We start from the raw sequence: 25026 nt of genomic DNA on the forward strand, positions 1-25026 counted from the left end.
GGAGAGGGAGATGTAGGGAGGGGAGGGGGAAGGGGAGGGAGAGGGAGATGTAGGGAGGGAGGGGGAAGGGGGGAGGGAGAGGGAGATGTAGGGGGGGAGGGGATGTAGGGGGGGAAGGGGAGGGAGAGGGAGATGTAGGGAGGGGGAGGGGGGAGGGAGGGGGAGGGGGAGGGAGATGTAGGGGGAGGGAGAGGGAGAGGGAGGGAGGGGAGATGTAGGGAGGGAGGGGAAGGGGGAGGGAGAGGGAGATGTAGGGAGGGAGGGGGAAGGGGGAGGGAGAGGGAGATGTAGGGAGGGAGGGGGGAGGGGGAGGGAGAGGGAGATGTAGGGAGGGAGGGGGAAGGGGAGGGAGAGGGAGATGTAGGGAGGGAGGGGGAAGAGGGGGAGGGAGAGGGAAGGGGGAGGGAGAGAGAGATGTAGGGAGGGAGGGGGAAGGGGGAGAGGGAAGGGGGAGGGAGAGGGAGATGTAGGGAGGGAGGGGGAAGGGGGAGGGAGAGAGAGATGTAGGGAGGGAGGGGGAAGGAGGAGAGAGAGGGAGATGTAGGGAGGGAGGGGGAAGGAGGAGAGAGAGGGAGATGTAGGGAGGGAGGGGGAAGGAGGAGAGAGAGGGAGATGTAGGGAGGGAGGGGGAAGGAGGAGAGAGAGGGAGATGTAGGGAGGGAGGGGGAAGGAGGAGAGAGAGGGAGATGTAGGGAGGGAGGGGGAAGGAGGAGAGAGAGGGAGATGTAGGGAGGGAGGGGGAAGGAGGAGAGAGAGGGAGATGTAGGGAGGGAGGGGGAAGGAGGAGAGAGAGGGAGATGTAGGGAGGGAGGGGGAAGGAGGAGAGAGAGGGAGATGTAGGGAGGGAGGGGGAAGGAGGAGAGAGAGGGAGATGTAGGGAGGGAGGGGGAAGGAGGAGAGAGAGGGAGATGTAGGGAGGGAGGGGGAAGGGGGAGGGAGAGAGAGATGTAGGGAGGGAGGGGGAAGGAGGAGAGAGAGAGGGAGATGTAGGGAGGGAGGGGGAAGGGGGAGGGAGCGAAACATTGAGAAAGACAGATAATGCCAAGAAAAGTAGAGGGAGGAGAAGAATGACAAAAATGGAAAGACAGAGATAAATTAGGAGAGAGAGAGAGAGAGAGAGAGAGAGAGAGAGAGAGAGAGAGAGAGAGAGAGAGAGAGAGAGACAGAGACAGAGACAGAGAGACGAGAGAGAGAGACAGAGAGAGAGAGAGAGAGAGAGAGAGAGAGAGAGAGAGAGAGAGAGAGAGAGAGAGACAGAGATGGAATTAGAGCAGTAACACACCAGCACAAAGTTATCTTCTATCAAAAAACTTTGAGACACTTTAGAAAAAGTCTCCAACCTCTAATTTCTCAAGGCTAAAATAGCTCCCAAATCCATCCTTATGAATTTAACATGGAAGCTGTAGGCCTACTGTCTGGTTGTCCAGTGACAAGTAATACACACAGAATAATGAATGAATATGGATATGAAGCAGTGTGTGTGTGTGTGTGTGTGTGTGTGTGTGTGTGTGTGTGTGTGTGTGTGTGTGTGTGTGTGTGTGTGTGTGTGTGTGTGTGTGTGTGTGTGTGTGTGTGTGTGTGTGTGTGTGTGTGTGTGTGTGTGTGTGTGTGTGTGTGTGTGTGTGTGTGTGTGTGTGTGTGTGTGTGTGTGTGAATGTGTGTGTGTGTCAGCGTGCATGTATGTGCGTATAAGTGCTTACTTACATGCATGCGTGTGTCTGTGTGTGTGTGTGTGTGTGTGTGTGTGTGTGTGTGTGTGTGTGTGTGTGTGTGTGTGTGTGTGTGTGTGTGTGTGTGTGTGTGTGTGTGTGTGTGTGTGTGTGTGTGTGTGTGTGTGTGTGTGTGTGTGTGTGTGTGTGCGTGCGTGCGTGTGTGTGTGTGTGTGTACCCCAGTCTTACCAAGCTGCTCTGCAGTATCTTGGGTCTCTCCAGAGCTACAGTGATACAGTTGAGAAAGATGAAGGATAAAACCACGTAGTCAAAGAGCTTGTGGGCTATAATGGACTGACATAGCAGTCTGAACCTGAGAGAGAGGGAGAGGGAGGGAGGAGAGAGAGAGAGAGGGAGGGAGGGAGGGAGGGAGGGAGGGAGGGGGAGGGATGGAGGGAGGGAGGGAGGGAGGGAGGGAGGGAGGGAGGGAGGGAGGGAGGGAGGGAGGGAGGGAGGGAGGGAGGGAGGGAGGGAGGGAGGGAGGGAGGGAGGGAGGGAGGGAGGGAGGGAGGGAGGGAGGGAGGGAGGGAGGGAGGGAGGAGAGGGAGGGAGGGAGGGAGGGAGGGAGGGGGAGGAGAGGAGAGAGAGAGAGAGAGAGAGAGAGAGAGAGAGAGAGAGAGAGAGAGAGAGGGATGGATGGAGGCAGGGAGGCAGGGAGGGTGGGAGAGAGAGATAGAGAGAGAGGGAGGGAGGCAGGGAGGGAAGGTGGGATAGAGGGAGGGAGTGAGGCAGGGGGGATGGAGGGATAGAGGGAGGGAGGGAGGGAGAGTGAGAGAGAGAGAGAGAGAGAGAGAGAGAGAGAGAGAGAGAGAGAGAGAGAGAGAGAGAGAGAGAGAGAGAGGCAGGGAGGGAGGGAGGGATGGAGAGAGACAGAGGGAGGGATGGAGAGAGAGAGAGAGAAAGAAAGAAAGAAAGAAAGAAAGAAAGAAAGAAAGAAAGAAAGAAAGAAAGAAAGAAAGAAAGAAAGAAGGAGAGACAGAGAGAAAGGGAGGGATGGATGGAGAGGGGGAGGGAGAGAGAGAGAGAGAGTAAGGGAGGGATGGATGGAGAGGGGAGAGAGAGAGAAAGGGAGGGGGTAAGGTGGGACATAAAAAAGTTAGATTAGAACATGTTACTGAGCCTAGATGTTTGTGATGATAGCACCTGCCACCTACTGAAAGCTTTCATGGAAATGTTTATAATGGGGATTTACTGAGAATGTGTGTTTGTCTATGTACTGTACTGTATGTGTGTGTGTCCCTCTGAGCCCACAGCACTCTTCATCTAATCATCACACTGATGAACAGAAAACAGTGAACCACAGCGAAACCTGCTATCTAGACAAAGAGGACGGATCGATACCTGGCAACCCTGTACCCTCTCTATTGATTCAGACCTGGATACCCTGTCCCCTCTCTATTGATTCATACCTGGCAACCCTGTCCCTATATATTGATTCAGACCTGGCAACCCTGTCCCCTATATATTGATTCAGACCTGGCAACCCTGTTTCCTATATATTGATTCAACCTGGCAACCCTGTCCCCTATATATTGATTCAGACCTGGCAACCCTGTCCCCTATATATTGATTCAGACCTGGCAACCCTGTCCCCTATATATTGATTCAGACCTGGCAACCCTGTATTGATCCTGACCAGTGGATGAGCTGGCATAGTAGCACACGCACACACACACACACACACACACACACACACACACACACACACACACACACACACACACACACACACACACACACACACACACACACACACACACACACACACACACACACACACACACACACACACACACACACACACACACACACACAGTTCCCTGTGAAAGCCACTTTATGACAGCCTGGAGCTGTGTTTTAGCAGTGGCAGGTGCAATCAGTCAAGCCTTGGGCCCCTGACGTTCCTGTATGTGTGTGTGTGTGTGTGTGTGTGTGTGTGTGTGTGTGTGTGTGTGTGTGTGTGTGTGTGTGTGTGTGTGTGTGTGTGTGTGTGTGTGTGTGTGTGTGTGTGTGTGTGTGTGTGTGTGTGTGTGTGTGTGTGAGACAGTAACACCAGTGTACTCAGCATGTAATGGAGTCTGGTGCCAATAGGGAGAACAACATACAGCCTGATTTTCTGGAACTCTAGTAAATCGACCTATTATAATACAGCTACGAAGTCAAAGCACTTTGTAGTGGTGGGTAGAGCCCTGCACAGGCCTGGACTTTAAGCCCGAGCTCTACCTATGCCTGCGACATTCAGAGCCTACTCTACACAGGCCCTATTTCTTCTGCCAAATTTAAGGCCCTGCCCTAAATCAGACGTAACTTCCATTAGCTGCTCCTCTCAGTCTGTAACTCGCCCCCTGCTCGCACCTCACTCTGCATGCACTCTGATCATGGCAGCTCTGAGTCTGGGAGTATCCATAGCAACGGCTCCGCTTGGGCTGCTCTGCTCAATGACGAGACATGACAGAACAGTTAGCTAACTTCTTCACTCTAAACTCCGACAAAACTCAAGGAACATTATTATTTTCTGTGAAATAATCTCTCCTGTCTTATATTTGACGACGTTGAAGCACTTGTGTCACCATGTGATGATCTTAGTCAGATATGACTGTACTGCGCAGCAGAGCACGAGCAAATGGCTTGTGAATAATGTCAGGGCCCGTCGGGCTCAGGTCAGGTAGCAGCGCTGTAGTGGTGGGGATTGTACCAAAATAAGAGCTTTAAAGGCAGACTCAGCGATATGATGTAGATGCAGAAAGTAAACGGCATAGTGGGTCAACTTCCACAACAACTAAGAGCGTTGAAGAGACAGACAGGTCTTTATGTGTGTGTCTGAGTAACAAGAGACAGACAGGTCTTTATGTGTGTGTGTCTGGGTAACAAGAGACAGACAGGTCTTTATGTGTGTTGTCTGAGTAACAAGAGACAGACAGGTCTTTATGTGTGTGTGTCTGGGTAACAAGAGACAGACAGGTCTTTATGTGTGTGTGTCTGGGTAACAAGAGACAGACAGGTCTTTATGTGTGTGTGTCTGAGTAACAAGAGACAGACAGGTCTTTATGTGTGTGTGTCTGGGTAACAAGAGACAGACATGTCTTTATGTGTGTTGTCTGAGTAACAAGAGACAGACATGTCTTTATGTGTGTGTGTCTGGGTAACAAGAGACAGACAGGTCTTTATGTGTGTGTGTCTGGGTAACAAGAGACAGACAGGTCTTTATGTGTGTGTGTCTGGGTAACAAGAGACAGACAGGTCTTTATGTGTGTGTGTCTGAGTAACAAGAGACAGACAGGTCTTTATGTGTGTGTTGTCTGGGTAACAAGAGACAGACAGGTCTTTATGTGTGTGTGTCTGGGTAACAAGAGACAGACAGGTCTTTATGTGTGTGTGTCTGAGTAACAAGAGACAGACAGGTCTTTATGTGTGTGTGTCTGGGTAACAAGAGACAGACAGGTCTTTATGTGTGTTGTCTGAGTAACAAGAGACAGACAGGTCTTTATGTGTGTGTGTCTGGGTAACAAGAGACAGACAGGTCTTTATGTGTGTGTGTCTGAGTAACAAGAGACAGACAGGTCTTTATGTGTGTGTGTCTGGGTAACAAGAGACAGACAGGTCTTTATGTGTGTGTGTCTGGGTAACAAGAGACAGACAGGTCTTTATGTGTGTGTGTCTGGGTAACAAGAGACAGACAGGTCTTTATGTGTGTGTGTCTGAGTAACAAGAGACAGACAGGTCTTTATGTGTGTGTTGTCTGGGTAACAAGAGACAGACAGGTCTTTATGTGTGTGTGGCTGAGTAACAAGAGACAGACAGGTCTTTATGTGTGGGTGGCTGAGTAACAAGAGACAGACATGTCTTTATGTGTGTGTGTCTGAGTAACAAGAGACAGACAGGTCTTTATGTGTGTTGTCTGGGTAACAAGAGACAGACAGGTCTTTATGTGTGTGTGTCTGAGTAACAAGAGACAGACAGGTCTTTATGTGTGTGTGTCTGGGTAACAAGAGACAGACAGGTCTTTATGTGTGTTGTCTGAGTAACAAGAGACAGACAGGTCTTTATGTGTGTGTGTCTGAGTAACAAGAGACAGACAGGTCTTTACGTGTGTTGTCTGGGTAACAAGAGACAGACAGGTCTGTCTGAGTAACAAGAGACAGACATGTCTTTATGTGTGTGTGTCTGAGTAACAAGAGACAGACAGGTCTTTATGTGTGTGTGTCTGAGTAACAAGAGACAGACAGGTCTTTATGTGTGTGTGTCTGGGTAACAAGAGACAGACAGGTCTTTATGTGTGTTGTCTGGTAACAAGAGACAGACAGGTCTTTATGTGTGTTGTCTGAGTAACAAGAGACAGACAGGTCTTTATGTGTGTGTTGTCTGGGTAACAAGAGACAGACAGGTCTTTATGTGTGTGTGTGTCTGAGTAACAAGAGACAGACAGGTCTTTATGTGTGTTGTCTGGGTAACAAGAGACAGACAGGTCTTTATGTGTGTGTGTCTGAGTAACAAGAGACAGACATGTCTTTATGTGTGTGTTGTCTGGGTAACAAGAGACAGACATGTCTTTAGGTGTGTGTGTCTGAGTAACAAGAGACAGACAGGTCTTTATGTGTGTGTGTCTGAGTAACAAGAGACAGACAGGTCTTTATGTGTGTGTGTCTGAGTAACAAGAGACAGACAGGTCTTTATGTGTGTGTTGTCTGGGTAACAAGAGACAGACAGGTCTTTATGTGTGTGTGTCTGAGTAACAAGAGACAGACAGGTCTTTATGTGTGTTGCCTTGGTAACAAGAGACAGACAGGTCTTTATGTGTGTGTCTGAGTAACAAGAGACAGACAGGTCTTTATGTGTGTGTCTGAGTAACAAGAGACAGACAGGTCTTTATGTGTGTGTGTCTGGGTAACAAGAGACAGACAGGTCTTTATGTGTGTGTCTGGGTAACAAGAGACAGACAGGTCTTTATGTGTGTGTGTCTGGGTAACAAGAGACAGACAGGTCTTTATGTGTGTGTGTCTGAGTAACAAGAGACAGACAGGTCTTTATGTGTGTGTTGTCTGGGTAACAAGAGACAGACAGGTCTTTATGTGTGTGTTGTCTGGGTAACAAGAGACAGACAGGTCTTTATGTGTGTGTTGTCTGGGTAACAAGAGACAGACAGGTCTTTATGTTTGTGTGTCTGAGTAACATACTTGTTCTGTGGTGAGAAGAGGTAGACAGACCAGTCCTCTCTTTTCTCACACCAGTCAGGCCTGTACACCTCCATCATCTTCTGGATACGGAAACACAGACTCTGGAGGAGGAAGAGAGGGGGAGGAGAGAGAGAGAGTGTGTGAGAAAGAGAGAGAGAAAAAGGGAGAGAGGAAGAGAGGAAATGTATTATCAATAGAGCAAAATGGGAGGACATTCATGTCACCTCTGGTGGTAATGTTTGATACAATGACTTGGCAGTCATTTCAGTCAAGGACATTTTTCCATTGAGTAAAAACCCTCTGGGAAAACATAGACTACTCAGTTGTAGCCAGTCTTGCAGTAAAACTCACATAGTCTATCTCCTCATCCAGGTCCGATCTGTCCTTGGCGAGGTTCAGCTGAGGGAAGACCTCCGTTAGGAGTTGGGCAGTCTGGTGACCCATAACAGGACTAGGAGCCTTTCCATTACAATCATGGTGCTCCACTACCATACCCCCACTGCCACTGCTCCCTCCCCCAGAAACACTCCTCATCCTGGGGTTGGGGTGAGACGGAGGTCCCCCGGGGACCTGGAGCATGTTTGGCAGCTCCAGGGAGAGAGCGCGGCGGTCCCGGTGCCGGATGGCATTGCGTCGGGAGAGGAGGGGGAGAGGGGGAGCGTGGTGAGGGGGGAGGCGGAGAGCGGGGGAGAGGAGGAACTCGTGTTCGGCTGAGTGGTAAAGGGAGTGGATGTGGGAGTGGGGGCTTCGGACACGGAGGCTTCCTCCCACCACACCTGCTCCCATCCCCCCTACCCCCCGGGAGGGACAACCCAGGCTGTTCCAGCTGGACCTGAGGGCAGGCAGAATGTGGTGGGTACATGAAGAGTTCATAAAGTAGTTATAACGGATTCACAAAGGATTGGTACGTTCCTGAGATAAATAGTGTATTACACAATTAATTATGGATCAATAAGGTTACTTTAATCATTCAACAAGGACTAATAGGATATGACTGATTAATTAATGATCGATTCATGATTAATGAAGTAATGAAGTATTCCATTGCTCTAATTATCTACCTGCGGTTCCATGCACTCTGAGGAGGGGGAGGGCGACCCCAATGGTGGTGCAGGGAACTGCGGCCGTGGTGCTGTAACCAAGACAACAAAAGACAACATGAGAAAATGAACTGGTATTTGAAATGTATACGTTGGTAAATACATGATGTATAAACCATATATACACCATAAAGACAACATTAAGGACAACGTTTGGCCTCAGTCTCTATACGTCGGGGCGTGGACTCTACAAGCTGCCATGACGACTCGAATGCTTCCCATAGTTGTGTCAAGTTGGCTGGTAGTGGATCTCTACCCTGAATAGCTGGCTTCATCTCATCCCACAGATGCTCAATTGGATTGAGATCTGGTGACTGGGCAGGCCACTGCACTAAGCTGAATTCACTGTCGTGGAACCATTCCTGGACAATCCTAGCCTTGTGGCATGGGGCATTACCCGGCTGAAAACAATCCTGTCACAGATGGATACACTGCAGCCATTAAGGGAAGCGCCTGATTGGCAAAGATGTTCAGATATCCTGTGGCATTCAAACATTGCTCCACTTTTATCAAGGGGCCCAATGTGTGCCATGAAAACACACCATCACATCACCACCAGCCTGTAATGTTGACATGTGGCATGATCGATGCATGTATGGTTCTCTCCAAACCCTAGTCCTCCCATCAGCGTGAAACAGCAAGAAGCAGGATTCATCAGACCAGGCAATGTTTTTCCAATTCTCCAGTGTCCAGTGTTTTCGTTCCTTAGCCCACTGCATCCTCAGTTTCTGGGTCCAGTGTTTTCGTTCCTTAGCCCACTGCATCCTCAGTTTCTGGGTCCAGTGTTTTCGTTCCTTAGCCCACTGCATCCTCAGTTTCTGGGTCCAGTGTTTTCGTTCCTTAGCCCACTGCATCCTCAGTTTCTGGGTCCAGTGTTTTGTTCCTTAGCCCACTGCAACCGCAGTTTCTGGGTCCAGTGTTTTCGTTCCTTAGCCCACTGCAACCGCAGTTTCTGGGTCCAGTGTTTTCGTTCCTTAGCCCACTGCAACAGCAGTTTCTGGGTCCAGTGTTTTCGTTCCTTAGCCCACTGCAACAGCAGTTTCTGGGTCCAGTGTTTTCGTTCCTTAGCCCACTGCAACCGCAGTTTCTGGGTCCAGTGTTTTCGTTCCTTAGCCCACTGCAACAGCAGTTTCTGGGTCCAGTGTTTTCGTTCCTTAGCCCACTGCAACAGCAGTTTCTGGGTCCAGTGTTTTCGTTCCTTAGCCCACTGCAACAGCAGTTTCTGGGTCCAGTGTTTTCGTTCCTTAGCCCACTGCAACCGCAGTTTCTGGGTCCAGTGTTTTTGTTCCTTAGCCCACTGCAACAGCAGTTTCTGGGTCCAGTGTTTTCGTTCCTTAGCCCACTGCAACAGCAGTTTCTGGGTCCAGTGTTTTCGTTCCTTAGCCCACTGCAACAGCAGTTTCTGGGTCCAGTGTTTTCGTTCCTTAGCCCACTGCAACAGCAGTTTCTGGGTCCAGTGTTTTCGTTCCTTAGCCCACTGCAACCGCAGTTTCTGGGTCCAGTGTTTTCGTTCCTTAGCCCACTGCAACAGCAGTTTCTGGGTCCAGTGTTTTCGTTCCTTAGCCCACTGCAACAGCAGTTTCTGGGTCCAGTGTTTTCGTTCCTTAGCCCACTGCAACAGCAGTTTCTGGGTCCAGTGTTTTCGTTCCTTAGCCCACTGCAACAGCAGTTTCTGGGTCCAGTGTTTTCGTTCCTTAGCCCACTGCAACAGCAGTTTCTGGGTCCAGTGTTTTCGTTCCTTAGCCCACTGCAACAGCAGTTTCTGGGTCCAGTGTTTTCGTTCCTTAGCCCACTGCAACAGCAGTTTCTGGGTCCAGTGTTTTCGTTCCTTAGTCCACTGCAACCGCAGTTTCTGGGTCCAGTGTTTTCGTTCCTTAGCCCACTGCAACAGCAGTTTCTGGGTTCAGTGTTTTCGTTCCTTAGCCCACTGCAACAGCAGTTTCTGGGTCCAGTGTTTTCGTTCCTTAGCCCACTGCAACAGCAGTTTCTGGGTCCAGTGTTTTCGTTCCTTAGCCCACTGCAACAGCAGTTTCTGGGTCCAGTGTTTTTGTTCCTTAGCCCACTGCAACAGCAGTTTCTGGGTCCAGTGTTTTCATTCCTTAGCCCACTGCAACAGCAGTTTCTGGGTCCAGTGTTTTCATTCCTTAGCCCACTGCAACAGCAGTTTCGGGGTCCAGTGTTTTCGTTCCTTAGCCCACTGCAACAGCAGTTTCTGGGTCCAGTGTTTTCGTTCCTTAGCCCACTGCAACAGCAGTTTCTGGGTCCAGTGTTTTCGTTCCTTAGCCCACTGCAACAGCAGTTTCTGGGTCCAGTGTTTTCGTTCCTTAGCCCACTGCAACAGCAGTTTCTGGGTCCAGTGTTTTCATTCCTTAGCCCACTGCAACAGCAGTTTCTGGGTCCAGTGTTTTCGTTCCTTAGCCCACTGCAACAGCAGTTTCTGGGTCCAGTGTTTTCGTTCCTTAGCCCACTGCAACAGCAGTTTCTGGGTCCAGTGTTTTCGTTCCTTAGCCCACTGCAACAGCAGTTTCTGGGTCCAGTGTTTTCGTTCCTTAGCCCACTGCAACAGCAGTTTCTGGGTCCAGTGTTTTCGTTCCTTAGCCCACTGCAACAGCAGTTTCTGGGTCCAGTGTTTTCGTTCCTTAGCCCACTGCAACAGCAGTTTCTGGGTCCAGTGTTTTCGTTCCTTAGCCCACTGCAACAGCAGTTTCTGGGTCCAGTGTTTTCGTTCCTTAGCCCACTGCAACCGCAGTTTCTGGGTCCAGTGTTTTCGTTCCTTAGCCCACTGCAACAGCAGTTTCTGGGTCCAGTGTTTTCATTCCTTAGCCCACTGCAACAGCAGTTTCTGGGCTTTTTCTGCTGAAGGAAGTGGAACTGGATTCACCTGGTCCGTCTGTCATGGAAAGAGCAGGTGTTCATAATGTTTTGTACATTCAGTGTATACAGTGGGGAGAACAAGTATTTTGATATACTGCCGATTTTGCAGCTTTTCCCACTTACAAAGCATGTCATAGGTACACTTCAACTGTGAGAGACGGAATCTAAAACAAAACTCCAGAAAATCACATTGTATGATTTTTAAGTAATTAATTTGCATTTTATTGCATGACATACGTATTTGATCACCTACCAACCAGTAAGAATTCCGGCTCTCACAGACCTGTTAGTTTTTCTTTAATGAAGCCCTCCTGTTCTCCACTCATTACCTGTATTAACTGCACCTGTTTGAACTCATTACCTGTATAAAAGACACCTGTCCACACACTCAATCACACAGACTCCAACCTCTCCACAATGACCAAGATCAGAGAGCTGTGTAAGGACCACAGGGATAAAATTGTAGACCTGCACAAGGCTGGGATGGGCTACAGGACAATAGGCAAGCAGCTTGGTGAGAAGGCAACTGTTAGCGCAATTATTAGAAAATGAAAGAAGTTCTAGATGAAGGTCAATCACCCTCGGTCTGGGGCTCCATGCAAGATCCCACCTCGTGGGGCATCAATGATCATGAGGAAGGTAAGGGATCAGCCCAGAACTACACAGCAGGACCTGGTCAATGACCTGAAGAGAGCTGGGACCACAGGCTCAAAGAAAACCATTAGTAACACACTACGCCGTCATGGATTAAAATCCTGCTGTGCACGCAAGGTCCCCCTGCTCAAGCCAGCGCATGTCCAGGCCCGTCTGAAGTTTGCCAATGACCATCTGGATGATCCAGAGGAGGAATGGGAGAAGGTCATGTGGTCTGATGAGACAAAAATAGAGCTTTTTGGTCTAAACTGCACTCGCCGTGTTTGGAGGAAGAAGAAGGATGAGTACAACCCCAAGAACACCATCCCAACCGTGAAGCATGGAGGTGGAAACATAATTCTTTGGGGATGTTTTCTGCAGAGGGGACAGGACGACTGCACCGTATTGAGGGGAGGATGGATGGGGCCATGTATCGCAAGATCTTGGCCAACAACTTCCTTCTCTCAGAAAGAGCATTGAAGATGGGTCGTGGCTGGGTCTTCCAGCATGACAACGACCTGAAACACACAGCCAGGGAAACTAAGAAGTGGCTCCATAAGAAGCATTTCAAGGTCCAAGAGTGACCTAGTCAATCTCCAGACTTGAGAAAATCTTTGGAGGGAGCTGAAAGTCCGTATTGCCCAGCGACAGCCCCGAAACCTGAAGGATCTGGAGAAGGTCTGTATGAAGGAGTGGGCCAAAATCCCTGCTGTAGTGTGTGAAAACCTGGTCAAGATCTACAGGAAATGTTTGATCTCTGTAACTGCAAACAAAGGTTTCTGTACCAAATATTAAGTTATGCTTTTCTGATGTATCAAATACTTATGTCATGCAATAAAATGCAAATGAAATAGTTAAAAAATCATACAATGTGATTTTCTGGATTTCTGTTTTAGATTCTGTCTAAAATTACAGACCTCTACATGCTTTGTAAGTAGGAAAACCTGCAAAATAGGCAGTATACCAAATACTATATATTTATATATATATATACTCACTTGGTAAAGTTTCACTGGTGAGGCTTCATTTGAACGTCAGCAGAAAAACTGTCTAGAAAGTCTTTAAATTAATTAAAGTCTGACAATTAATCTTAATGGTTGTACAGTCGTCTCAAATAAAACTGTGAAGGACCTCGGCGTTACTCTGGACCCTGATCTCTCTTTTGAAGAACATATCAAGACCATTTCGAGGACAGCTTTTTTCCATCTACGTAATATTGCAAAAATCAGAAACTTTCTGTCCAAAAATGATGCAGAAAAATTAATCCATGCTTTTGTCACTTCTAGGTTAGACTACTGCAATGCTCTACTTTCCGGCTACCCGGATAAAGCACTAAATAAACTTCAGTTAGTGCTAAATACGGCTGCTAGAATCCTGACTAGAACCCAAAAAATTGATCATATTACTCCAGTGCTAGCCTCTCTACACTGGCTTCCTGTCAAAGCAAGGGCTGATTTTAAGGTTTTACTGCTAACCTACAAAGCATTACATGGGCTTGCTCCTACCTATCTCTCTGATTTGGTCCTGCCGTACATACCTACACGTACGCTACGGTCACAAGACGCAGGCCTCCTAATTGTCCCTAGAATGTCTAAGCAAACAGCTGGAGGCAGGGCTTTCTCCTATAGAGCTCCATTTTTATGGAACGGTCTGCCTACCCATGTCAGAGAAGCAAACTCGGTCTCAACCTTTAAGTCTTTACTGAAGACTCATCTCTTCAGTGGGTCATATGATTGAGTGTAGTCTGGCCCAGGAGTGGGAGGGTGAACGGAAAGGCTCTGGAGCAACGAACCGCCCTTGCTGTCTCTGCCTGGCCGGTTCCCCTCTTTCCACTGGGATTCTCTGCCTCTAACCCTATTACAGGGGCTGAGTCACTGGCTTACTGGGGCTCTCTCATGCCGTCCCTGCAGGGGGTGCGTCACCTGAGTGGGTTGATTCACTGTTGTGGTCATCCTGTCTGGGTTGGCGCCCCCCCACTTGGGCTGTGCCGTGGCGGAGATCTTTGTGGGCTATACTCAGCCTTGTCTCAGGATGGTAAGTTGGTGGTTGAAGATATCCCTCTAGTGGTGTGGGGGCTGTGCTTTGGCAAAGTGGGTGGGGTTATATCCTTCCTGTTTGGCCCTGTCCGGGGGTGTCCTCGGATGGGGCCACAGTGTCTCCTGTCCCCTCCTGTCTCAGCCTCCAGTATTTATGCTGCAGTAGTTTGTGTCGGGGGGCTAGGGTCAGTTTGTTATATCTGGAGTACCCCTCCTGTCCTAACTCGGTGTCCTGTGTGAATATAAGTGTGCGTTCTCTAATTCTCTCCTTCTTTCTTTCTCGCTCTCGGACCTGAGCCCTAGGACCATGCCCCAGGACTACCTGACATGATGACTCCTTGCTGTCCCCAGTCCACCTGGCCATGCTGCTGCTCCAGTTTCAACTGACCTGAGCCCTAGGACCATGCCCCAGGACTACCTGACATGATGACTCCTTGCTGTCCCCAGTCCACCTGGCCATGCTGCTGCTCCAGTTTCAACTGTTCTGCCTTACTATTATTCGACCATGCTGGTCATTTATGAACATTTGAACATCTTGGCCATGTTCTGTTATAATCTCCACCCGGCACAGCCAGAAGAGGACGGGCCACCCCACATATGCTCTCTCTAATTCTCTCTTTCTTTCTTTCTTTCTCTCTCTCGGAGGACCTGAGCCCTAGGACCGTGCCCCAGGACTACCTGACATGATGACTCCTTGCTGTCCCCAGTCCACCTGGCCATGCTGCTGCTCCAGTTTCAACTGTTCTGCCTTGTTATTATTCGACCATGCTGGTCATTTATGAACATGTTAACATCTTGGCCATGTTCTGTTATAATCTCCACCCGGCACAGCCAGAAGAGGACTGGCCACCCCACATAGCCTTGTTCCTCTCTAGGTTTCTTCCTAGGTTTTGGCCTTTCTAGGGAGTTTTTCCTAGCCACCGTGCTTCTACACCTGCAATGCTTGCTGTTTGGGGTTGTAGGCTGGGTTTCTGTACAGCACTTTGAGATATCAGCTGATGTACGAAGGGCTATATAAATAAATTTGATTTGATTTGATTTGATTTAAATAAATATATAAATGAAGCCTCACCAGTGAAACTTTACCAAGTGAGTTAACTGACCGCTCTAAACAGTGTGTGTGGTGCCCTGGGAGGTGATCGCCACTCTGTCAGGATAATTACATGGTTTACTTCTGGAATCGTCCCTGTGACGACAATCACAGTCTTTTTCACAACTATATACCGGAGGAATTTATACCACCGTTGCCACAGCAACGCTTATTTCGTCCCACCCTCCTTTCTTTTTTTGTGTTAGATGTGTCTCACTTCATTAAACAGATATACATCAACACATCAGGGAAAAACCAAAGTGGAAGAAAGACAAAAATGTGTTTTTAGATTCTTCAGGTAAATTGAGTAAATAAAAAAAATGGCATCATTGATCAAACAATGAACTTGGAACTCTCTCATGCTACTGGTAGGGGACAGAAACATTCATGTTAACTTTTACCCCCAGGCAGTGGAGTATACAATGATTGTGGAGGCCTTCAGCAAAGATGTCTTACATTGTTATTAACATGTGACAATGAAGACAAGTATGTCATTAAACTATACATAATCCTCTCTTCCTCTCTCTCTCTATCTTCCTCTCTCACTCTCTTCTCTTTCTCTTTCTCTCTGTCGCTCTCATTCTCTCTCTCTCGCCTTCCTTCTCTCTCTCTCTCTCTCGTTTAATTAACGGTGGTTGCCATGGCGACTGGAATCCTGGGAACTGAGCCAGAGGCTCAATCAACCAAAGGCTTCGGCTCGACAGACAGACAGATGTGTGGAGTCCAGGGAGTTCCTGAACTGGGAACGTTGTGATCAGAATCTCCCCCGTCGTCGGGAATGTTTACCGAATCGAAGACTCCATCCGGAATAGTCTGCGGCTGACTAGTGGCTAAGCAGACCCTTGATAACTGCCATTATGTGGCGTGTTGTGTGTAATTTGTGTAATGCAACTTGTACATAGTCTGGGTTCTAGGAAATCATAGACTGCGGACATTTAAAGAATAGCTGTTATATTTACGATATGCTAAGTGTTGCTATTAGGGAAAGTCTTCTTTTAAGGGTATTTACACTGAGAAATCTGGGTTAATGGTTGGGTGTGTGTGTGTGTGTGTGTGTGTGTGTGTGTGTGTGTGTGTGTGTGTGTGTTACATCTCACCAGAGAGAATGATCTCCTCTGCTCCAGGTTGGCCTTGCCCAGACTCATAACGCTGCTCTTCCGTGACCCCAGGGCATAAGTCAGCCTGTCAGTGGGGTACGACCCCCTGGGGGTCATCACCGGGGTCAACGTGGTCAACTCCAGGTGCCCGTTAGGGGTCAAAGTGCAGATCTTAGGATCTAAAAGGGCAAAGATGAAGAAGAAGAAGGACAGAGCTTTATATAAATAATTGCATTCGGTCTCTAAAACAGCCCTTGTAGTGTTTCCTAAATCCTCATATATACCCCCAGCTCCACTTGTTTGAAGTATTCAAATATTAACACACATGATTCCTACTCTCCAGTCTTCATCCATAACGTAACACCCCAAGGAGACACACAACAGAGTTATCCACAACAGGAATACTAGGTCTGACACCTCACATAGAGCCCCACATTGGAGGTGTCACAATACCTAGAAAACCTAGGAGTCACACAGGGAAATGGTTCCAATCATTTTTCCCACAGGGGATTTCAGAAACACTTAAAATAAGGGCTGTGTTTCAGCTGTGTTTCCTGTAGACCTACCCTGGCATGACGTTTTGATAATCATGTAAATCTCTCTCGGACAAGGCAACTTGTGTCAATATACTAGTCGCTATTTACTCTCAGATTTGAAAATGCTAATTAGTATCAAAGTAAGACGATAAGACTACAAATCCCTGCAGGCTCCTGCACTTCATCTATAGCTGGCACCTTTGCTAACGGGTACATTTAAAAAAAACTTTGGCCAATTTATTAATGACTAAATTTACCATTGCCTCGATTCAGCAGTCTCGTCCAGATCATCACTGCATTTGTACTTCTCTGTGATAGCCACGTTAGCAGCTAATTAGCATCACATTTTGGGGGTGGTAAATACAGGCGAATATATTGATAAAAGTCACCTTGTCCGAGAGAGATTTACACGGTTATCAAAACGTCATGCCAGGGTAAGACTACAGCAAACACAGCCCTTATTTTAAGTGTTTCTGAAATCCCCTGTGGGGAAAAATGAATGGTGGAAAAACTATTGGAACCATTTCCTTGTTTGACCGCTAGGTTTTGTGGGTATTATGACTCATACTGTGGTACTCGATGGAGATCAGGATTTACAGAACATGTTCTCCGGGTCTAAGATGATCTAATGGTGTTTCTGGCTGAGCTCAGGGGGCTCTGTAAGCTGATTGGCTAAACCGGGGTCAGAGTTATGATTTATAGATAACAGATGGGGTTCTTTTTGTCAGTTAGAACACGTAGTCTTACTGTCTTTTCTCTTTCACTCAGTCTGAGGAGAGCTTGAAGCTGCCCTGGTTCAAATAAGGTAAGGACATCTGTAATGGAAGTGGGAGACTGTGAGGAAGAGTTGATGTGGGTGGGGGGGGGTTGTGTGTTGTAGAGAACACTGAGTGCTACCCAGAATGAACCCAAAAACAGTCCTTCCTGTCTCCATGTGTGTCCCTGTCTACTTCAGCACTCTGTGCACTATAACTCCTCACTGCATGACTATACTTTGGTAAGAATCCCATCCAGAATTCAATAGTTGTCTTGGGAACCTTATTCCTTTGTCTGTGACTGAATACCTAGTCCGTGTACAATGGTTTACAGGATGTTCTACCCCCCACCCATTTTAATGTGTTGTGTATAACATCCTTGAAACAGGAGCATAAAGAATGTTCTGCTTTGTCCTCTGCTTGTCCTAGAAACCATTGTACAGGTGTTACCATCCAAACCACAGCATTACATTGTGAATGTTACCATCCAAACCACAGCATTATATTGTGAATGTTACCATCCAAACCACAGCATTATATTGTGAATGTTACCATCCAAACCACAGCATTATATTGTGAATGTTACCATCCAAACCACAGCATTATATTGTGAATGTTACCATCCAAACCACAGCATTATATTGTGAATGTTACCATCCAAACCACAGCATTATATTGTGAATGTTACCATCCAAACCACAGCATTATATTGTGAATGTTACCATCCAAACCACAGCATTATATTGTGAATGTTACCATCCAAAACCACAGCACAGCATTATATTGTGAATGTTACCATCCAAACCACAGCATTATATTGTGAATGTTACCATCCAAACCACAGCATTACATTGTGAATGTTACCATCCAAACCACAGCATTTATGAATGTTACCATCCAAACCACAGCATTATATTGTGAATGTTACCATCCAAACCACAGCATTATATTGTGAATGTTACCATCCAAACCACAGCATTACATTGTGAATGTTACCATCATTGTGAATGTTACCATCCAAACCACAGCATTATATTGTGAATGTTACCATCCAAACCACAGCATTATATTGTGAATGTTACCATCCAAACCACAGCATTATATTGTGAATGTTACCATCCAAACCACAGCATTACATTGTGAATGTTACCATCCAAACCACAGCATTATATTGTGAATGTTACCATCCAAACCACAGCATTATATTGTGAATGTTACCATCCAAACCACAGCATTATATTGTGAATGTTACCATCCAAACCACAGCATTATATTGTGAATGTTACCATCCAAACCACAGCATTATATTGTGAATGTTACCATCCAAACCACAGCATTATATTGTGAATGTTACCATCCAAACCACAGCATTATATTGTGAATGTTACCATCCAAACCACAGCATTATATTGTGAATGTTACCATCCAAACCACAGCATTACATTGTGAATGTTACCATCCAAACCACAGCATTATATTGTGAATGTTACCATCCAAACCACAGCATTATATTGTGAATGTTACCATCCAAACCACAGCATTATATTGTGAATGTTACCATCCAAACCACAGCATTATATTGTGAATGTTACCATCCAAACCACAGTATTATATTGTGAATGTTACCATCCAAACCACAGCATTATATTGTGAATGTTACCATCCAAACCACAGCATTATATTGTGAATGTTACCATCCAAACCACAAACCATAGACTCACCAGACAGTTTGAGAGAATCATTAAGCTTCTCACTCTCGTCAAAGTTAGAGGGGGAACTGTCCTCCTCTGAATAGGAGCGATTAGCATCTCCCTGGTGGAGAGAGAGAGAGAGGAAGAGAGAGATAAAAAAAGGGAGGGAGTGAAGGAGAGAGAAAGACAGGAAGAGAGAGAGAGGAAGAGAGAGAAAGAAAAAGAGGGAGGGCGGGAGGGAGGGAGGGAGAAAGAAAGAAAGACAGAGGAAGATAGAGAGAAAGAGAGGGAGGGAGAGCAAGAGAGAAAGGGTGAGGAATGGATGAAGAGTGGGAGGGAGGAGGAAGAACATGAATGCTACATCAAAAGATCTATGCCATGTCATTGGTTTGATGTATGTTAGTCCCCCCCGCATACATTGTGAATGTTACCATCCAAACCACAGCATTACAAAAAAAAAAGCTCAAACTCTTACCTCAGCCTGAAATCCCTCTACCAAGATGGCCACCAGAAGGTTGAAGAGGACGTAGTTCCCAAACGTCATAAGAGCTACGAAGTACAGAGCAGCTAGAGGAGAGGTGGCAGCCATTCCATTATACAGCACCGTGTTCCAGTCTTCCTGGGTGAGGATCTACACAGAGAAAGAAGGAGAGGAAGAGATGGGGGTGAGAGAAGGAGAGAAGGATGAGAGAAGGAGAGAGGAAGGAGAGGACGGAGGGATGAGAAAAGGAGAGAGGAATGAGAAAAGGAGCAAGGGATGAGACGAGAAGAAATGGATGAGAGTAGGAGCGAGGGATGAGAGAAGTAGAGGGGGACGAGAGAAGGAGCGAGGGATGAGAGAGGGAGGGATGAGAGAAGGAGTGAGGGAAGAGAGGAGAGGGGGATGAGAGAAGTAGAGAGGGATAAGAGTAGGAGCGAGGGATGAGCGATGGATGAGAGAAGGAGAGAGGGATGATAGAATGAGAGAGGGATGAGAGATGGAGGAGAGAAGGAGAGAGGGATGAGAGAAGGAGAGAGGGATGAGAGGAGAGAGGAGATAGGGATGAGAGATAGATGAGAGGAGATAGGGATGAGAGATGGAGGAGAGAAGGAGAGAGGGATGAGAGAAGGAGAGAGGGATGAGAGAAGGAGAGAGAAAAGGAGAAAGGAGATAGGGGTGAGAGATGGATGAGAGGAGATAGGGATGAGAGATGGATGAGAGAAGGAGAGAGGGATGAGAGAAGGAGAGAGCAGCTGAAGGAGAGGTGGAGGTCATGCACAATGCACACACACACTACCAGCCCTTTACCTGAAACACAGTGACGATGGCCCAGAGTAGAGAGTCAAAGTTCTTCCTGTCTGGAACAGTGTCTCCTGCCTCTGTCTTCAGGCTGAACTTGCAGCCAAAAATATGCATCCCCAAGATACTGCAACCCAAGACAGACAATACACTTCTAATATGACCAATAGAAAACTACACTCATCCCCAAGATACTGCAACCCAAGACAGACAATACACTTCTAATATGACCAATAGAAACTACACTCATCCCCAAGATACTGCAACCCAAGACAGACAATACACTTCTAATATGACCAATAGAAACTACACTCATCCCCAAGATACTGCAACCCAAGACAGACAATACACTTCTAATATGACCAATAGAAACTACACTCATCCCCAAGATACTGCAACCCAAGACAGACAATACACTTCTAATATGACCAATAGAAACTACACTCATCCCCAAGATACTGCAACCCAAGACAGACAATACACTTCTAATATGACCAATAGAAACTACACTCATCCCCAAGATACTGCAACACAAGACAGACAATACACTTCTAATATGACCAATAGAAACTACACTCATCCCCAAGATACTGAAACCCAAGACAGACAATACACTTCTAATATGACCAATAGAAACTACACTCATCCCCAAGATACTGCAACACAAGACAGACAATACACTTCTAATATGACCAATAGAAACTACACTCATCCCCAAGATACTGCAACCCAAGACAGACAATACACTTCTAATATGACCAATAGAAAACTACACTCATCCCCAAGATACTGCAACCCAAGACAGACAATACACTTCTAATATGACCAACAGAAAACTACACTCATCCCCAAGATACTGCAACCCAAGACAGACAATACACTTCTAATACACTTCATAACCTGATGTAGGGATGTTTGCAGAAACATGTCTTAGCGGTTTCATCACTTGAAAGATAAACCCTATGTAACCAGCCGTGGAGGGTGTTTGTGTAGGCTACTGTCTGTCTAGGGAGTTGTAATGTTATTGACATTAATAGGAGGGTGTTTGTGTAGGCTACTGTCTGTCTAGGGAGTTGTAATGTTATTGACATTAATAGGAGGGTGTTTGTGTAGGCTACTGTCTGTCTAGGGAGTTGTAATGTTATTGACATTAATAGGAGGGTGTTTGTGTAGGCTACTGTCTGTCCAGGGAGTTGTAATGTTATTGACATTAATAGGAGGGTGTTTGTGTGGGCTACTGTCTGTGTAGGGAGTTGTAATGTTATTGACATTAATAGGAGGGTGTTTGTGTAGGCTACTGTCTGTCCAGGGAGTTGTAATGTTATTGACATTAATAGGAGGGTGTTTGTGTAGGCTACTGTATGTCCAGGGAGTTGTAATGTTATTGACATTAATAGGAGGGTGTTTGTGTGGGCTACTGTATGTCCAGGGAGTTGTAATGTTATTGACATTAATAGGAGGGTGTTTGTGTAGGCTACTGTATGTCCAGGGAGTTGTAATGCTATTGACATTAATAGGAGGGTGTTTGTGTAGGCTACTGTATGTCCCGGGAGTTGTAATGTTATTGACATTAATAGGAGGGTGTTTGTGTAGGCTACTGTATGTCCAGGGAGTTGTAATGTTATTGACATTAATAGGAGGGTGTTTGTGTGGGCTACTGTATGTCCCGGGAGTTGTAATGTTATTGACATTAATAGGAGGGTGTTTGTGTAGGCTACTGTATGTCCAGGGAGTTGTAATGTTATTGACATTAATAGGAGGGTGTTTGTGTAGGCTACTGTATGTCCCGGGAGTTGTAATGCTATTGACATTAATTGGAGGGTGTTTGTGTAGGCTACTGTATGTCCAGGGAGTTGTAATGTTATTGACATTAATAGGAGGGTGTTTGTGTAGGCTACTGTATGTCTAGGGAGTTGTAATGTTATTGACATTAATAGGAGGGTGTTTGTGTGGGCTACTGTATGTCTAGGGAGTTGTAATGTTATTGACATTAATAGGAGGGTGTTTGTGTAGGCTACTGTATGTCCAGGGAGTTGTAATGTTATTGACATTAATAGGAGGGTGTTTGTGTAGGCTACTGTATGTCCAGGGAGTTGTAATGTTATTGACATTAATAGGAGGGTGTTTGTGTAGGCTACTGTATGTCCAGGGAGTTGTAATGTTATTGACATTAATAGGAGGGTGTTTGTGTAGGCTACTGTATGTCCAGGGAGTTGTAATGTTATTGACATTAATAGGAGGGTGTTTGTGTAGGCTACTGTATGTCCAGGGAGTTGTAATGTTATTGACATTAATAGGAGGGTGTAGGAGGAGAAGAAGGAGAAGAAGGAGGAGAAGGAAAAGAAGAAGGAGAAGAAGAAGGAGAAGGAGAAGGGGGAGAAGAAGGAGGAGAAGGAGAAGAAGGAGGAGAAGGAAAAGAAGGAGAAGAAGAAGGAGAAGGAGAAGAGGGAGAAGGAGAAGAAGGAGAAGAAGGAGGAGAAGGAGAAGGAGGAGGAGAAGGAAAAGAAGAAGGAGAAGAAGAAGGAGAAGGAGAAGAGGGAGAAGGAGAAGAGGGAGAAGAAGGAGGAGAAGGAGAAGAAGGAGGAGAAGGAGAAGAAGAAGGAGAAGGAGAAGAGGGAGAAGGAGAAGAAGGAGAAGAAGGAGAAGGAGAAGAAGGAGGAGAAGGAAAAGAAGAAGGATAAGGAAAAGAAGAAGAAGGAGAAGAAGAAGGAGAAGAAGGAGACGGAGAAGAGGGAGAAGGAGAAGAAGGAGTAGAAGGAGAAGAAGGAGGAGAAGGAAAAGAAGAAGGAGAAGGAGAAGAGGGAGAAGGAGAAGAGGGAGAAGGAGAAGAGGGAGAAGAAGGAGGAGAAGGAGAAGAAGGAGGAGAAGGAAAAGAAGAAGGAGGAGAAGGAAAAGAAGAAGAAGGAGAAGAAGAAGACGGAGAAGAAGGAGAAGGAGAAGAAGGAGGAGAAGGAAAAGAAGAGGGAGAAGGAGAAGAAGGAGTAGAAGAAGGAGAAGAAGGAGAAGGAGAAGAAGAAGGAGAAGAGGGAGAAGGAGAAGAGGGAGAAGGAGAAGAAGGAGGAGAAGGAGAAGAAGGAGGAGAAGGAGAAGAGGGAGAAGAAGGAGGAGAAGGAGAAGAGGGAGAAGAAGGAGGAGAAGGAGAAGAAGGAGGAGAAGGAGAAGAGGGAGAAGAAGGAGGAGAAGGAAAAGAAGAAGGAGAAGTAGAAGGAGAAGGAGAAGAGGGAGAAGGAGAAGAAGGAGAAGAAGGAGAAGAAGGAGAAGAAGGAGGAGAAGGAGAAGAAGGAGGAGAAGGAAAAGAAGAAGGAGAAGAATAAGGAGAAGGAGAAGAGGGAGAAGGAGAAGAAGGAGGAGAATAAGGAGAAGGGGAAGAAGGAGAAGGAGAAGAAAAATAATGAGAAGAGAAAGAAAATGGAGAAATAGAAGGAGGAGAAGGAAAAGAAGGAGAAGGAGAAGAGAAAGAAAAAAGGAGAAGTAGAAGGAGGAGAAGGAAAAGAAGAAGGAGAAGAATAAGGAGAAGGAGAAGAGGGAGAAGGAGAAGAAGGAGAAGAAGGAGGAGAAGGAAAAGGAGAAGAAGGAGGAGAATAAGGAGAAGTAGAAGGAGGAGAAGGAGAAGAGGGAGGAGAAGGAAAAGAAGAAGGAGAAGAATAAGGAGAAGGAGAAGAGGGAGAAGGAGAAGAAGGAGAAGAAGGAGGAGAAGGAAAAGGAGAAGAAGGAGGAGAATAAGGAGAAGGGGAAGAAGGAGAAGGAGAAGAAAAATAATGAGAAGAGAAAGAAAATGGAGAAATAGAAGGAGGAGAAGGAAAAGAAGGAGAAGGAGAAGAGAAAGAAAAAAGGAGAAGTAGAAGGAGGAGAAGGAAAAGAAGGAGAAGGAGAAGAGAAAGAAAAAGTAGAAATCTACACTGATTATTACACTGGGGCTTCCTGTATGTTTCTCTGTCAGTCTCAGCCTCTACAGTCAACAGGTGCTAATGTCTAGAACCTTTTCATGGTGGGAATTCAATGACATGGAAGTGTAGTCAGTCAGGCATGCTGACGCACATACACTGTGTGCTGTGTGCATGGTGAGTGTGTGTGTCCACCACTGTGCCTGCATGTATGTATATGTGACTGCATACGTACCAGGTGTGCGTGTGTGCGTGTGTGTGTGTGTGTGTGTGTGTGTGTGTGTGTGTGTGTGTGTGTATGTCTGTGTGTGTGTACATGTACATACAGAGGTGTACAAAGCAGTGTGTATACCTGAATATAAAGATGAACAGCATCAACAGCATACAGAAGGTGGCCACATTGTCCATAGTCTTCATCAGGACCACAAGCTGTCTGCGCAGCGCCGGCATGAACCTGACTAGCTTCAGGACACGAAGGAGTCTGAAGGTCCTCAATATGGACAGACCTCCGTCAGACTGGCCGATGATCTCACACACACTGGCGAGAGGGAGGGCAGGGGAGGGAGGGATGGGGGAGGGAGGGATGGTGGAGGGGGAGACTCAATCAAGACTTTCAATACATTTCAACAGATTTGGGTCTATATTGGTTTGAATATTGGGATGAGCAGATTTGGATGATAATCCTTCCGTTGTTAACCTGATAATGACGATGACACCGTCGAACACATTGTAGGGGTTTCTCAGATAGTTGAAACATCCGGACGCTGTTATCTTCAGAATCATCTCCATGGCAAACATACTAGTGAATACTATGTTACAGATCTCCAACACGTTGGTTAGTTCCTCAGGCTAGTGGAGAGAGAGAGGGGAAGGGGGAGAGGGTAGGGACCAGAGAGAGAGAATGTGAGAGAGAGCGAGAGAGAGAGAGAGAGAGAGAGAGAGAGAGAGAGAGAGAGAGAGAGAGAGAGAGAGAGAGAGAGAGAGAGAGAGAGAGAGAGAGAGAGAGAGAGAGAGAGAGAGAGATGAGGAAGAGATCCATACCTGGTTGTGGTGTTCGATGCCCATACTGATGGTATTGATGAGGATAGCGATCATAATTCCTCTATTGAAGTACTTGCTCTCCACGATCCCCAACAACTTCAACCTCGTCTCCTCCCACAGCTTCCC

The 25026-nt window shown here is 46.7% G+C and overlaps 1 protein-coding gene across 1 annotated transcript in view; it reads right to left on the reverse strand.

Moving 5' to 3' along the window:
- LOC118381309 (voltage-dependent T-type calcium channel subunit alpha-1I-like) overlaps window positions 1-25026 on the reverse strand; it is a 214320-nt gene that overhangs the window by 88056 nt on the left and 101238 nt on the right. The window contains exons 9-19 of the mRNA XM_052526088.1: window positions 24901-25026; window positions 24557-24708; window positions 24212-24397; window positions 19985-20102; window positions 19172-19327; window positions 18727-18817; window positions 15715-15893; window positions 7946-8016; window positions 7236-7716; window positions 6885-6985; window positions 1900-2023 (exon numbers count right to left, since the gene is read on the reverse strand). The exon at window positions 24901-25026 is cut by the window's right edge and continues 275 nt beyond it. Coding sequence (XP_052382048.1) covers window positions 1900-2023; window positions 6885-6985; window positions 7236-7716; window positions 7946-8016; window positions 15715-15893; window positions 18727-18817; window positions 19172-19327; window positions 19985-20102; window positions 24212-24397; window positions 24557-24708; window positions 24901-25026 — 1785 coding nt within the window. The remainder of the gene's footprint in view (window positions 1-1899; window positions 2024-6884; window positions 6986-7235; window positions 7717-7945; window positions 8017-15714; window positions 15894-18726; window positions 18818-19171; window positions 19328-19984; window positions 20103-24211; window positions 24398-24556; window positions 24709-24900) is intronic.

This window comes from Oncorhynchus keta, chromosome 10 (genome assembly GCF_023373465.1).
Source record: "Oncorhynchus keta strain PuntledgeMale-10-30-2019 chromosome 10, Oket_V2, whole genome shotgun sequence".
NCBI classification, from domain to species: domain Eukaryota; kingdom Metazoa; phylum Chordata; class Actinopteri; order Salmoniformes; family Salmonidae; genus Oncorhynchus; species Oncorhynchus keta.